The sequence below is a fragment of the Myotis daubentonii genome, chromosome 1 (genome assembly GCF_963259705.1).
Source record: "Myotis daubentonii chromosome 1, mMyoDau2.1, whole genome shotgun sequence".
In the NCBI taxonomy this organism is placed as follows: Eukaryota; Metazoa; Chordata; class Mammalia; order Chiroptera; family Vespertilionidae; genus Myotis; species Myotis daubentonii.
This window is the reverse complement of record NC_081840.1, coordinates 225,002,490-225,016,743: the sequence shown is the minus strand read 5'-3', so window position 1 is coordinate 225,016,743 and position 14,254 is coordinate 225,002,490. Positions and strand designations below refer to the sequence as shown.

At 48.0% G+C, this 14,254-nt stretch overlaps 1 protein-coding gene across 1 annotated transcript in view; it reads right to left on the bottom strand.

Annotated features, from left to right (window-relative positions):
• Positions 1-12,123, bottom strand: part of FAM184B (family with sequence similarity 184 member B) — a 66,585-nt gene extending 54,462 nt beyond the window's left edge. Inside the window, exon 1 of the mRNA XM_059674835.1 lies at positions 11,853-12,123. Coding sequence (XP_059530818.1) covers positions 11,853-11,999 — 147 coding nt within the window. The 5' untranslated portion in view covers positions 12,000-12,123. The remainder of the gene's footprint in view (positions 1-11,852) is intronic.
• Between the last annotated feature and the right edge of the window lie 2,131 nt (positions 12,124-14,254).

Here is a 14,254-nt window from a genome sequence, read left to right as displayed (position 1 = left end):
GTGATGTACTGGCACCCAGCAATTCGTTAGCATCCTTATAGATGCAACTTTGCTGGCCCACCCAGCATTTAATATGTCTCCGAATGGCACCCCCTTGTGACCTGGCACTAATGGAGGTGCTAAGATATATAAATAAGGTACATAAGGTACAAGGTGAGGTCCTTGTCCTCAAGGAGTTAACAGCTCAAATTAATCCAGCTCATATTATTGAATGTTAATGGGAACAGGGTGCTATGTAAGAAGCACTTAAAAGTTCAGAAACGAGGAAGGCAAAATAGAATCTGGATTATCTTTTTGTTGTTGTTAATTCTCACCCACGGATATGTTTCTATTGATTTATTTTTTAAAAAAATATTTTTATTGAATTCAGAGAGGAAAGGAGAGGGAGAGAGAGATAGAAACATCAATGATGAAAGAATCATCGATTGACTGCCTCTTGCAAGCTCCCTCCTGGGGATCAAGCCCACAAACCGGGCATGTGCCCTTGACTGGAATCGAACCTGAGACCCTTCAGTCTGCAGGCCAACGCTCTATCCACTGAGCCAAACCAGCTAGAGCTCTATTGACTTTTTAAAAAAGAGATTTCTTATTGAATTTTTAGAAAGAGAGGAAAGGAGAGGGAAGGAGGGAGAGAGAGAGAGAGAGAGAGAGAGAGAGAGAGAGAGAGAGAGAGAGAAACATCAATGTGAGAGAGAAACACTGCTCAGTTGCCTCCCATTCCCACCCCGACTGGGGATTGAACTTGCAAACTGGGTATGTGCCCTGACAGAACTTTCAGCAAGGGCTGATGGTCCAACCAACTGAACCACAAGGCCCAGGGCAAGCCCCAGTTTGGCCTGTTCAGACTGGAGTCCGCAGCATCACCTGCACTTGTTTAGAATACAAATTCTCAGGCCCCACCCTTGACTGAATAAATGACAAATGCTGCAGGTGGACCTAGCCATTTGTGTTTAATAACATTTGAGCAGAATGGGCCTACAGAACTTCTAGAAAAGTAGAGGAAATAAGAGGCTACCAGATGGGGTGATGGACCAGGACCTATTACAGACACCATGCGAGGGCCAGGGGCCTGCGACAATAGTTTTTGGTTAAAGTCACAGTCACCAGTGGAGTTTTGAAAATGCATAGTTGCCTCAGCTCCACCCAAAGGTTTGAATCCACTGGTTTTAATCCCTGTTAAAACTGTTCCCGAGGTGACTGACAGCTATCAGAGAGCACCCCAGTAGGGGTCTGAGAAGGAAGAAGCCCTTCTTTAAGGTCTAGAGCAGCGGTTCTCAACCTGTGGGTCGCGACCCCTTTAGGGGTCGAATTACCCTTTCACAGGGGTCGCCTAAGACCATCGGAAAACACATATATAATTACATATTGTTTTTGTGATTAATCACTATGCTTTAATTATGTTCAATTTGTAACAATGAAAATGTATCCTGCATATCAGATATTTACATTACGATTCCTAACAGTAGCAAAATTACAGTTATGAAGTAGCAATGAAAATAATTTTATGGTTGGCGGTCACCACAACACGAGGAACTGTATTAAAGGGTCGCGGCATTAGGAAGGTTGAGAACCACTGGTCTAGAGGATGTTGTGATGGAAAGTCAGCGCATTTGATTCCTGTGGACGTCATAACAATTCACCACAAATGCATGGTTTAAAGCAACAGAACTTTACTCTCTCACAGTCCCGGAGGTCGGAAGTTCAAAGTCAGGGTGACTGCAAGGCCTGAGGCTCGGGGGGGTGGGGGGGGGTGGGGAGCACCTGTTCTTCGCCTCTTCCAGCTTCTGGTGGCCCCAGGTTCCGTGGCTTGTGGCCGCATCACTCCAATGTCTCTGCTTTGGTCTTCACACAGCCGTGGCCTCTTCTGTGTCTTCTCTTCTGTCCCAAATCGCCCTCTGCCCTCCTCATAGAAGTAGAAGTACAACCATATAACACAAGCAATGTCACCCACACACGTAACTCAATCATCTCTGCAAAGGCACTTTTCCAAAGACGGCAGCACTCACAGGCTCCGGGGATTGGATAAGTCTGGGTGGGGGTGGGGGGTGGGGGGTTGGTGGTCTCCCACAGCGACGATCAAGAGAAGACAGCGTTTGCCAAGTGCACAGTCAGCACGAAGCAGGAAAAGGCAGAGCAGTCTCCTGGGCTTTGAAATTTTAAGAAAACAAGAGCCAGGAGTAAAAGTGTTACGGTAGCTGTTCAGGATTCGCGGGCAGGGCCACATCTTTTCAGGAAGATCTGACACCCATCCTGCCTCAGAAGACGGGGCACAACACTATTTCTGACGATGATGTCAAAGATCCGCGGCCAGTCTTTCTGCTGGATGTGCTGAAGGCTGCACAGCTAAGCAAAAGGCTTCCTCATGAGACAGGGACAAGACGGGGGAATCGCTGGTGTGCTGTTGGTACCCCTGGACCCTGAGCTGGGAGAGAGCTGCCGGTTTCGCTGATGCCTTGAGCAATCTGGGAGCCCTGCCCAGCTACATCCTCCTGCCCGGAGGCTCCGAATACAGCAGTAGCTTCAAACAGGTCCATTACACAGTCATAATGGGAACTGACAGCCTGAGCCCGGGATTATGTCACTGCGGTTTGAAAATAATTACCCCATTGTCTCCTTAACGATGAGAGTTCCTCCCACGAAACTGTGCCAGTGTTTGGATTGTAGGAGAAAAGCTTGTAGTAAATGCCTTTTAAGAAGGCAGGCTTTGTAGTTCACAGCTCAGGACCTCAGTTCATCTTGTCTGTGAGGCTGTTTTCAACTGATCGCTAAACACTCCTCTCTCCAGGTCTCTCTCCTCCAATCTCTCTGATATTCTTTCTCAAGAGTCTATCTGTAACAAAGGTGAGCGCTGTGCACGGAAACTTATCTGAAGGAAATAATCTAGCAAGTGTGCAGGGATGCCGCCCCAAGAATGCCCATCACCATCGTATATAATAAAAGCATAGTATGCAAATTGTCCCCTCGACCGGGAGTTCCTCTGTGAGTTTAACCAGGGGGCGGGGCCGGCCTGGGGAAAGGAGGGAGGCCCCACTGGCAGCCAGCAGTCGTTAGGGACCATACCAGTGCACGAATTTTATGCACTGGGCCTCTAGTGCTGATTATAATAATGGGAAACTGGAATCAATCAAAATGCCCACCAGTAACTGTCCCTGCCTATCTCAGGGAACCTTCCTTGATCCCTCAGATTGTTTAGTGTGTTCATATTTCTCGCTTGGCAGCACATCAATATGGCAATTCACCTTTTTTTTTTAAAATTCTCACTCGAGGATATTTTTTTCCATTGATTTTCAGATAGAGTGGAAGGGAGGAAGAAGGTGGAAAGAGAAGGGGAGAGAGAGGGAAAGAGAAACATCCATGTGAGAGAGGCACATTGATTTGTTGGCTCTCTCATGTGCTGCAACCAGGCCAGGGATTGAACCCGCAGCCAAGGTATGTGCCCTAGACCAGAATCAACCCTGAAACCCTTCGGTCCTTGGGCCTATGCTCTAACCACTAAGCAATCGGCCAGGGCAGTAATTCACTTTTTGTATTAAAACAGTAGAAGCTCTTGTAACCAATCTCCATTCAACCAACATGTGGATAACTTAATACCCTTCCTCCTTCCGCTGGAAAACTGCCACACGTCTGCTCACATTAATGATCCCCTGTTAATGCCGGTGGTATTGCTATTGTAATTATGTAATTCAACACCGTACTAGGTCAATTATATATGAATGTCAAAGTAAGGTGCTGTTCCTATGGAAACTGGGGTGAATGCTTTGGAAAGACTCAGTCAAGATGATACTAAAGAAAAAAACATAGTACCAAGTTAGGTGTGACAGAGAAGGGAAAGTTTTAAAGGTTTGGAAGGATTCAGAACTCAGGTTTGAATTACATATGACTTTCACATGTAACAAAATATTCTTCTTCTTTTGATATTTTTTCAAGCATTTAAAATTGCAAAAACTGTTCTTGATTCACAGCCAGACAAAAACGGGCAGTGGGCTGGATTTGCCATCTGGACTGTGGTTTGCTGACCCTGCTTTACATTAAGAACATATATATTATGTTTTGTAAGTGTTAGGTTTTTCTTTTATGATTTTCATTTTTAATTATTCAAAATGTTCAAATGCCATTTAAACAAGAAGGCTGCTATTTTGTTTGGTCATATCCTTTCTATTTCTCTTGCTTGTAAGATCCATGATAAGGGTTTTTACCTGGCACATAATAGGTGCTCCAGAAATGTTTCCTAAATGAATGAAGTGAAATTATTCAATAGTCATACAATGGAGTACTAGCACAACCATTAAAAACTAGGTCAGAGCCCTGGCCGGTTTGGCTCACTGGATAGAGCATCAGCCTGGGGACTGAAGGGTCCCAGGTTTGATTCTGGTCAAGGGCATGTACCTTGGTTGCAGGCACATCCCCAGTGGGGGTGTGCAGGAGGCAGCTGATCGATGCTTCTCTCTCATCGATGTTTCTAACTCTCTATCCCTCTCCTTTCCTCTCTGTAAAAAAAATCAATAAAATATACTTTAAAAAAAAAAGTAGGTCAGAGAGTTCAAGATTCATTGTGAAGGGAGAAAAAAAACAGGTCACACAATAATATTGCATAATATAAGCCTATTTAAGAAAGCTCTACGTCTATATATGTATGGGAAACGGGATAGTAGAATATATTAAAATGTTATTAGTTATAGAACTATAGTTATAATAGGTTGGAGGATGCTTTAGAATCTTTTCCTTTTCCCTTACCCGTATATTTGATTTTTCTTAGATAGGTATTTTCTGTGTATAACTGGTCACTGTTGTTTTTATTTTTCCTTATAACACTAGTGTCCTGAAGGAATTTGCATCTGACCAAATGGAAGCACCAGTTTGGTCAAGCCCTGCGTCTGTGGTCAGGGGCTGGATGGCCAAGTCCGATGTTGGCCTGGGAGGGGACGGGGGAAGCCACCCTCTTGTCACACGGGTCCTTTTCCACTGCGCTCAGAAAACCAGGAACTCCTGAGCCCTGGCCTGAGAAAGGGGGCTCCCCACTCTCCCACAAGATGACCGTGCGCAGCCACGGTTAAAGTTTGGCATTTTATCCGAGGAGAGACAGGAGGTCCCAGAAGCGTTTTGTTCATTAGCCTCTCAGTGACCTGGGTACCAGCCTCTAACCAGGCCCTGTGTCAGGCACTGGAGGTTCAGGAGAGAACAAAGCAGACAGAAACCCCTCCCCTCATGGAACTTCCTCTGGGGAGAGGAGAAAGCAACAGCCAGAGAGCGGGGCAAAGGGAACAGCAGGGGCACCGAGGGACCCTCAGAGGGCAGCGGCCCTGTCTGAAGAGACGTGAGCCAGGCCTGTCGGCAGAGCCAGGATCCGGCCGAAGAAACCAGGAGGACGAGGTCCAAGCAGCCCGAGCCAGCCACACGCAGGCCTGAAGGAAGGCGGGTGAGACCCGGAGATGATGCCAAGAAGCGGATAGCAGCCACCTCGAGGGACCATGACAAGAGGATTCATTCCAGGTGGACAACGGCAGTCCAGGCGACATGGGGGCCACGGTCGTTTTAAACAGGAAAACGAGATGCTCTGATTTAGAGTGTAAAAGATCGTTCTTGTCCCTGTGCGAGAGGGCAAGGGTGGGCCACGAGGCTGCCAGGGCCACGGCAGGGGCGGAGGGGGCCTGGACTAGGACGGCTGTGCAAATGGGAGAGGGAAGGTGGGCCGGTGTGGCAAACCACCTGACTTGTTTCAGAGCTGGATTTAAACAGGAGAAAGACAAGATTCAGCTTGTTTATTTCATTTTAATTTTATCTCCATAATTTTTATATCAGTAGCATACAGTTTGCCCATTTACTGTGTACAAGTCCACGGGTTTCAGTTTACTCACAGAGTTGTACAGCCATCACTGCAACTGACTTTAGAATCTTCTCATTACCCCCCCCCCCAAAAAACCCCTGCATCCCCTAACCGCTCTCCCCACCGTACTTTCTACCACAGTTATGTACCCATTCGACGGATGGACATTTAGTTTGTTTCCATTGTGGGGGCTAGTATGGATAATGTTGCTGTGGAAACTGGGTAGCAGTTTATGTGCAGGTGTCTGTTTTCATTTCTCTTGGGTGTGTACCTAGGCATGGAGCTGTTGGTTTCTATGACAACGCTCTGTTTTACTGCTTGAGGAACGGCCGCACTGTTTTCCAAAGCAGCTATGCAACATGGTACATTACCACCGGCAGTGTCTGAAGGTTTTAATGTTTTGTTGTTGTTGTTGTAATGTTTTTATTGATTTTAGAGAGAGGAAAGGAGAGGGAGAGATAGAAACTTCGATGAGAAATACTCATCAGCTGCCTCCTGCACGCCTCCTTCTGGGATGGAGCCCACAACCCGGGCATGTGTCTTGACCAGAAATTGAACCTGGCGACCTCTGGGTGCATGGGATGACGTTCACACCAACTGAGCCACGCCAGCCAGCTGGAGTCAGTGTTAAGATCACACTGGCTGCTGTGTGGAGAACAGACTGGAGGAAGGCCGTGTGGGAGTGGGGGGAATGCAGAGACCGGAATGGTTACGCAAAAGTGGTGGCATTTCAGTAGGGTTCGGAGATACCCAACTTAAGGTGTTCTTCATGCTGTTTATGGCAAAAATATTTTGTAAGATAGCCATCTTTGCATCATGAATCACATTGTTAAATTAAAAGATTCCAACGGAGAGGACTTGTTAAAACAGATCTGCAGTTTTCAAATCTAGAATCCTAAGGCAAACTGGTACAGAACAGCTTACCTATCTCCCCAAACAAGCTCCTGCAAGCAGCTCAGGGAGTCTGGGTGCAATAAAACCTCCACACCTCCAAGCCAGGAAAACACGGGCGCAAGTGGCACCGGCTGCTGAGGACTCCAGCGGCGGCAGGGAAGGGCTGGCCTCGCTCTAGGCTGCTGGTTTTGACAACTGGGCAGCTTTCTGTCCCTCGTAAGTTCTTCCAGGTCAGGGAGCAAAGGCACACCAACATCCGCCAAGCTCACCCTGTGCCCGGCCCTGGGTGAAGGGCCCCACTTACACTCCTGAAGTCTGCGAAACCTCACAGCAAGTCACCAAGGAAGAAAGAATAATTGTTCCCAATTACAAGGTGAGCAAAGTTGGTCCCTTTGGACTGGAAGGTCATAAAGGCCTCTCTGAAGAGAAGGCATCTTGGCGGATACTGGCCATGTGAGGACCAGAAGGAAGAGCATCTCAAGGTCAACCCCAAAACTGTCCATTAGCTTTCCAGGCATCTTCACTCTTATTCACAGGCCATTTTTAAAAAATGTATCTTTATTGATTTCAGAGAGGAAGGGAGAGGGAGAGAGAGATAGAAACATCAATGATGAGAGAGAATCATTGATCAGCTGCCTCCTGCACGTCCCACACTGGTGGTCAAGCCTGTAACCCAGTAATGTGCCCTTGACTGGAATCAAACCTGGGACCCTTCAGTTTGCAGGCCCAGGCTCTATCCACTGAGCCAAACCGGCTAGGGCCACAGTTAATTTTAAATCTATATGTTTAGAACAAATAAGAGTAAGAAGTATCCCTCTAGAAATACGTCAAGTTTAAATTCATTTAAGAGATAACTTCAAGTCCACCCAGAGCGGCTCAGTGGTTGAGTGTCATCCTGTGCCAGTTCGATTCCAGGTCAGGGCACATACCTAGGTTGTGGTTTTGATCCCCAGTTGGGGAGGTACGAAAGGCAAGTGATGGATGCCTCTCTCTCACACCAATGTTTCTCTCTTTCTCCCTCTCTCCTTTCCTTTCTAAGCATGTGCTGGGTGAGGATTTTTTTTTTTAAAAAAAAGGTAACTTTGAGTAGAGAGTATAGATCTTTTTCCTTACTATTTCTAATTTTATACTCAGTGCCTGTTCTCCATAACAATACCCCCTACCCCTTTTCTACCACCTCCTTACCCAACCCTACCTACCCCCCGCCCCCTCCAATACCATTATTTCTGCTTATTATGTGTCTTAGTTGACATTGGCGAGGTTCTGGGACATGGCAGACACAGCTCCCTTGATCTGGTTGTGCTGGAAACAATGGCTTTGACCTCCAGATCTCCCCCTGAAAACAAAAGTATCTACGGATACAGGAGCCCCCCCCTTATCCATGGGGGTTATGTCCCAAGACCTCCTGTGAATGCCTGAGACTGCGACAATCCCAAACCCTATACATACTATGTTTCTTCCTACGCATGCATACCTGTGATGAAGTTTAACTTATAAATTAGGCACAGTAAGAGATCAACCACAGTAACATAATGAAGTAGGACAACTGTAACCACAGACTGTAATAACAGTTGTGGGAATGGCTCTGGGGTCAGCATTCAGTGAAATCAGGGTGACTGGGACACCAGCAGTGGCAGCTCAGGCGACCTCAGAGCCGAGACAGCTCCTAAGTGGCTAGCGGGTGGGGATGGATCTGGAACCCCCTGTTGTCCTAAATGACTCCTCTGTGCCCACTTTACAGCTTAAAGCTTCAGTTGTTCTGAAACAGTGGCTCTCACTCTGTGTCAACGTTAAGAGCTCTTCAGGGGCTTTGGAAAAACAGGAATGCCTGCCACCACGCTCCCCTCTCCCTCTGCGATGGGGCCTGGGCCTTACATGCTTTTGTTTTTTAGAAATATTTTAAAACATGGGGGGGGGGGGTTGAGGAGGGATGCCAGAAAAAAATAGTACAATGAACATCCACACACCGTTTACCCAGATTCATCTATTTTTTAATAAAATGCTTGAGAGTAAGACATCATATGCACCTCCTTAAAAGACATTTTCAACGTGCATTTCTTCACAATAAAGACATTTTCTGCCCTACCCGGTTTGACTCACTGGATAGAGCATTGGCCTGCAGACTAAAGGGCCCCGGGTTCGATTCCGGTCAAGGGCACATACCTCAGTTGCAGGCTCCTCCCAGGTCTGGGCCCTGGTCAGGACGAGTGAAGGAGGCAACCAATCGTGTTTCTCTCACATTGAAATTTCTCTCTGTCTTTCCCTCTCCCTTCCACTCTCTCTAAAAATCAATGGAAAAATATCCTTGAGTGAGGATTAAAAAAAAAAAAAAGACATTATCTTACAGAGCCACAGTGTAGTTGTCCATGGGGGGAAGTTTAACATTGACACAAACACGTGTACTTTCTCTCTATCATCATATTCCAATTTCTCAGTTGCTCCGGGAGCATTTTTCCATCTAGCACAGAATCCAGTCTAGGATCAGGCATGAAGTGTGGTTGCCGTCTCACTCGTGTGCTTTCAAAAGCTCTCAGGTGGATTTAAAACGTGTCCTGGTATTTATTTACTTGCACGAGGTAAACATGTATTAGCTGTTTACCATGTGCAAAGTATCATGAATAAATTAAGGAGTTTTTTATTTTAAGGGCTAGACTATATACCAGCAATTTTCAACCTTTTTCACCTATCAGAGATACAAGTAAAATAAAACTTATGGAAAGTTTAAATATGAAGAGATGACAAACACGAGATAAGTAATCAGTTGCCAAAAGAAAGGTGGTGTTTCAATAACAATATCAAAAATGTCTAATCTAAACAATTAGCATGAAAATGGTAAAAAGAGGCACAACAGAGTAAGAATGCAGAACATACTTTGAGACATGCTGCCTCCTACGTGCTAGGGACCATGCCTGCTTTCTTCACTGCCATATCTTCAGTGCTTGGCACATAGTAGGTGTGTCATACATATTAATGAGTGAACTGATTGCATTCTATTCAAATGCTCTGTTTATGTGTTTGTCATACCACAAGGGGAGGGGCCCTGTCTTACTCAGTTTTATGACATCAATACTCAGCACATAGTACGCATTCCCTAAATTCACACTAAATTCAAGGTTTACCTCTCCCACAAAACCTCTCTGAACTGCTCTTACTCATAATGACTTTGTTTCTACTTCTATAGAACTGATCATTTGAAACACGCAATTTAGCAACTGATTATACAGTAGTGTCTTTTAGTTTTTTTATTGTCTAAAGCTTTACACATGTCTCCTTTTTCCCGATGGACCCCCCTCCCGTGTCTTTTAGTTTTTGATCCAACCTTGTTTCTCCAAAAATATTTTAGAGAGGATGACTTACACTGTTTTTTTTTTTTTTTAAGATTATTTATTTATTTTTTAAAAATACATTTGTATTGATTTCAGAGAAGGGAGAGGGGGAGAGAGAGAGAGAGAGAGAGAGAGAGAGAGAGAGAGAGAGAAACATCATTGCCAGAGTAGAACATGGATCTGCCACCTCCAGCACACGCCGCAATGGGGATCCAGCCCGCATGTGCCTCTGACTGGGAATGGAACCAGTATCCTTTCAGGGCACAGGAAGATGCCCAACCAAGCCATGATGGCCAGGGAGCCTTATACTGTTTACAGTACCTTGAATCAAGAATATCAATACTGCCCTAGCTGGTTTGGCTCAATGGATAGAGCATTGGCCTGTGGACTGAAGGGTCCAGGGTTTGATTCCGGTCAAGGGCACATGCCCGGGTTGCAGGCTCAGTCCCCAGAGTGGGGCATGCAGGAGGCAGCCGATCAATGATTCTCTATCATTGTTTCTATCTCTCTCCCTCTCCCTTCCTCTCTGAAATCAATAAGAATATATTTTTAAAAAAGAATATCAATACTTTTGGGGGGTTGATATCACTTCTCGATGAATATAGATTAGGTCAGTGGTGCCAACAGCACCTGCCATGGCCTCCAAGGACTATCTCCACCCCCCTTTTCCATCCTCGACTAAAGAGATCACTATTTAGAGACAGGCACATGTGTAAGAGTGTGGAGAAGTTAACAAGGGAGCCGGGGGATTGGGGAGAGGAGGCAGCTACTGTCCAATTCCTGGTCTCTAACCCTCCTGGCAATATGGGACGGAAAATGCCTGCAATCCTACAAAAAAGTGGGTGTGGGAAGTGGGAGGGAAACAGGGAAGAGGGCAGACCCTGGACCTGGAGTTTGTTATGAGATCAAAAGGAAACCCGAAGGGAAACAACTCAGTCCCAGCTCTGGGGGCCTGGGGTAGAAGGCAGAGAGGGATGTTGCTCATCTACCCACAAGGCACAGCGGGGGGACCCACCACAAGGAGCTCCTAATCGGGAAGCCCCAGGGGCTACTAAAGGGCAGAGCGGTATCTCCTTGCTGGTCTTCAGGAAGGCACCACAGTCCGTGGAGGTCAACCAGGGCCCTGGGATGAGGAGAGGAGAGGGGTTGGCTGACCTCCCAAGGTCCTTTGTAATCCCACAATTAAATGGTGAATCCTGCACTTGCTTATTTACGCTCCCACACACGTCCGCACCCAGTTTGATAGTAAGTCCCCTGGGCTGCCTTCCAGGTTTAGTTACGGCGCCACGCAAGCTACTGGCATTCAACAAACGACTCAAATATTTGTTGTAAGAAAAAAAAAAGAATCAAGTGTTTAAATAGAGCGCACATGACCTCCGCGGCTGTAAAGTACAGCGATGAATAAAATCACAACATTCCAGGCACGATCACTAGAGCAGAGCGGGCAAAGGGAACACACACACACGCACACACGCACACACACACACACACACACGCACGCACGCACACGCACACACACACCAGCACTGATTCAACTGGATTCGCATCCCCACCCTGGGAGCAGACCACCTGCTCAGCGCGCAGGCTGTGGGAGTTTCCTTGCCAAGGAACCTCTCTGGCAGCTGCTTATGTTGGTGCCGCCAGAAGGTCAAGTCACCAAGATTTAGGACCGCTTCCCTTCCAGGGTGGCCTCCGAGACAAAGTTTCCACCTGGCTTAGGCCTGGTCCTCCCCTGGGCGCGTCCGCACTCCCTCCGGACCAGGGGAGCCCCTAGAGCGCAGCCAGCCTGCTGGCAGGCTTCCCCTTACCTTGGTGAGCTGCGCTATCTTCTTGCACATTTTCACGTGCAGCTCGGGGTCGCAGTCCATTCTCCAGCAGGCGCCCCCGTGGGCATCAGCTTTGGAGCCCGGGCCAGTCCCGGGTGCATGAATTTTGCTGTTGACCGCAGAAGCCATCGCTGAAACGCGTCCAGCGCTCCCGGCCCCCGCTCGTGTGCTCGCGGCCCACGGTGTGCACGTGCGTGCGCGCGCGGGCGTGTGAGCGTGTGCGGGCTTTATCGGGGAGGTGGCACTGCGGACCGGCCGCCCGCACCGCCGCGTGGCCCCCGCTCCCCCCCCCCCCCTCGCCCGCCCGAGTGGCCGCCTGCCAGCCCCCCGCGCGCCCGCTCCCCCTCCTCCCGCTCTCTCCCGCTGGCGGGCTCTGCGGGCACCCGCACCCTGCGGCGAGGCGCCGAGGACCCGCACGTGCCGCTCGCAATCTGCACGCTGCTCCCGGCCCGCGCGGGTTTCGCTGGCAGCGGTAGAGCTGCCGCGACCCGGGACGCTGGCCTGGGAGAGGTTTGCGCTGGCGGGGCGCGGCGCTCTCGGACACGTGGGTGTGCCCGGCTCTAGACTCAGCGGCGACGGCCCCCGCCGGTGGTGGGCATCCCTGGCTAAGAAGGGAGAAGAGCCGGCCTCAGCCGCGGGCAGCCCGTGCGCACGGTCAGGGAGGAGCCCCTGACGATGTGCTGCTGGGTGAAGGGGGTGACGAGGACCCGGCACCTTCCCCAGCTTCCTCGCCAGAGGCTCTGGGGCCTTGGACCCTCGTCCGAGGGCGGAGGTGGGGGGCGCGATGCCCAGACAGGTGCAGGGAGGTGAGAGCGAATATCTGGAGCGAGAGGGGGCACGGGGGACCGGGGTGCACGGTGTGGCCCCCACAGGGGCTGCAAATGGGTGTCCTCACCTCCCCCATCTTGGGGAGGAGCCGGGGCGTTGCGGGAGGATTGCCAGGGATCACCAAACAAAGGGTAGAAGGCAAAGCGGGAGGGGGTGGGGGGGAGAGACGCACAGTGCGGGAGGCAGGAGGAGCGCAGAGAAAGTAAATGGAAAGGTAGAAAGGATGGTGGGAAAGGAGGCGGTGAAGAGGAATGGAGGAACTGAGTAACAGATGGAGCTGAAAACCTAAGTAAATCAAGCCCAGCGAGAGTGAAGTGACTCGTCCTGATCCATGACCCTGGATTGCGAATTTGTTCGCCGAGTGGAGAGGGGAAGGGGCCACATGTCTTTGTGGCTCGCTTTCTCTGGTTTCAAACCGTGGGCTTTTAGGGAAGTGACAGCACCCCATCCAGACTCTCCGAAAGTGTGAATAATAGTGTCATCATCATCATAAGCAATTAGCATGGTTAATATATTTCCTTTTACAAACTGCCTTATACCAAGAATTTTAATCTCGACAAAGCAAGCAAGCTTCAGAGAGTCTCACAAACCACAACCCCATGGCTTTGCATTTCTGTGAAACATCTATATAATTTTATTTTTGAACAATACAGTTTTGTTAAACATCTTTTTGAGTGAACAATTCAAGAAATGAATACACAGTTTAAGTTGACACTATGCTTTTATTGTAATCCTAACACACATTAACTAGTACTGGGGTTGCAGTATATCAGGTATTCCATCTCATCTCCACAGGAGGAAAATAAACATGAAACATACCAGCATGTGCACAGAGGTTATAGTATGTCGACATGAAACCATGGAACATGGCATTTTGGGATACAATGTTTTGTGGCAAAATTATAGCCAGATTATCGTAAACATTAATATAATTACCATGAGCTCCATAATGCGAGTCTAAGAGCTCTAGCATTGACAGTCTTTTTTTCTTCTTCTTCATATTCCTACCTAAAATTCTTAGTGGTAACAAAGGTGTGAAACAGGCATAAAAGGGGGATACATGGGCTATGAGCAATGGCACAAGCAGTCTTTCCAATACCTGAAATATTTAATGACCAACTTGCAAAGTACGTTAGATTTCACCTTGGCGTTAACAGGCAGGGAATGAATCTGGCAGCTCAATACTGTTGTCCCTCTGGTCTTTCTAGAGTCCAAAGGTAATTAAATTATAGAATTCTCCAACATTCAAAAATGAACGGAACAAAGCTTTTTAACTGTTTATTGCAAAGCAAGAGTGTTCTGTACTTTCTTTTTCTTTTTTTTTAATATATTTTATTGATTTTTTACAGAGAGGAAGGGAGAGAGACAGAGAGCCAGAAACATCGATGAGAGAGAAACATCGATCAGCTGCCTCCTGCACATCTCCCACCGGGGATATGCCCACAACCCAGGCACATGCCCTTGACCGGAATCGAACCCGGGACCCTTCAGTCCGCAGGCCTACGCTCCATCCACCGAGCCAAACCGGTTTCGGCAGGATATTTTTCTATTGATTT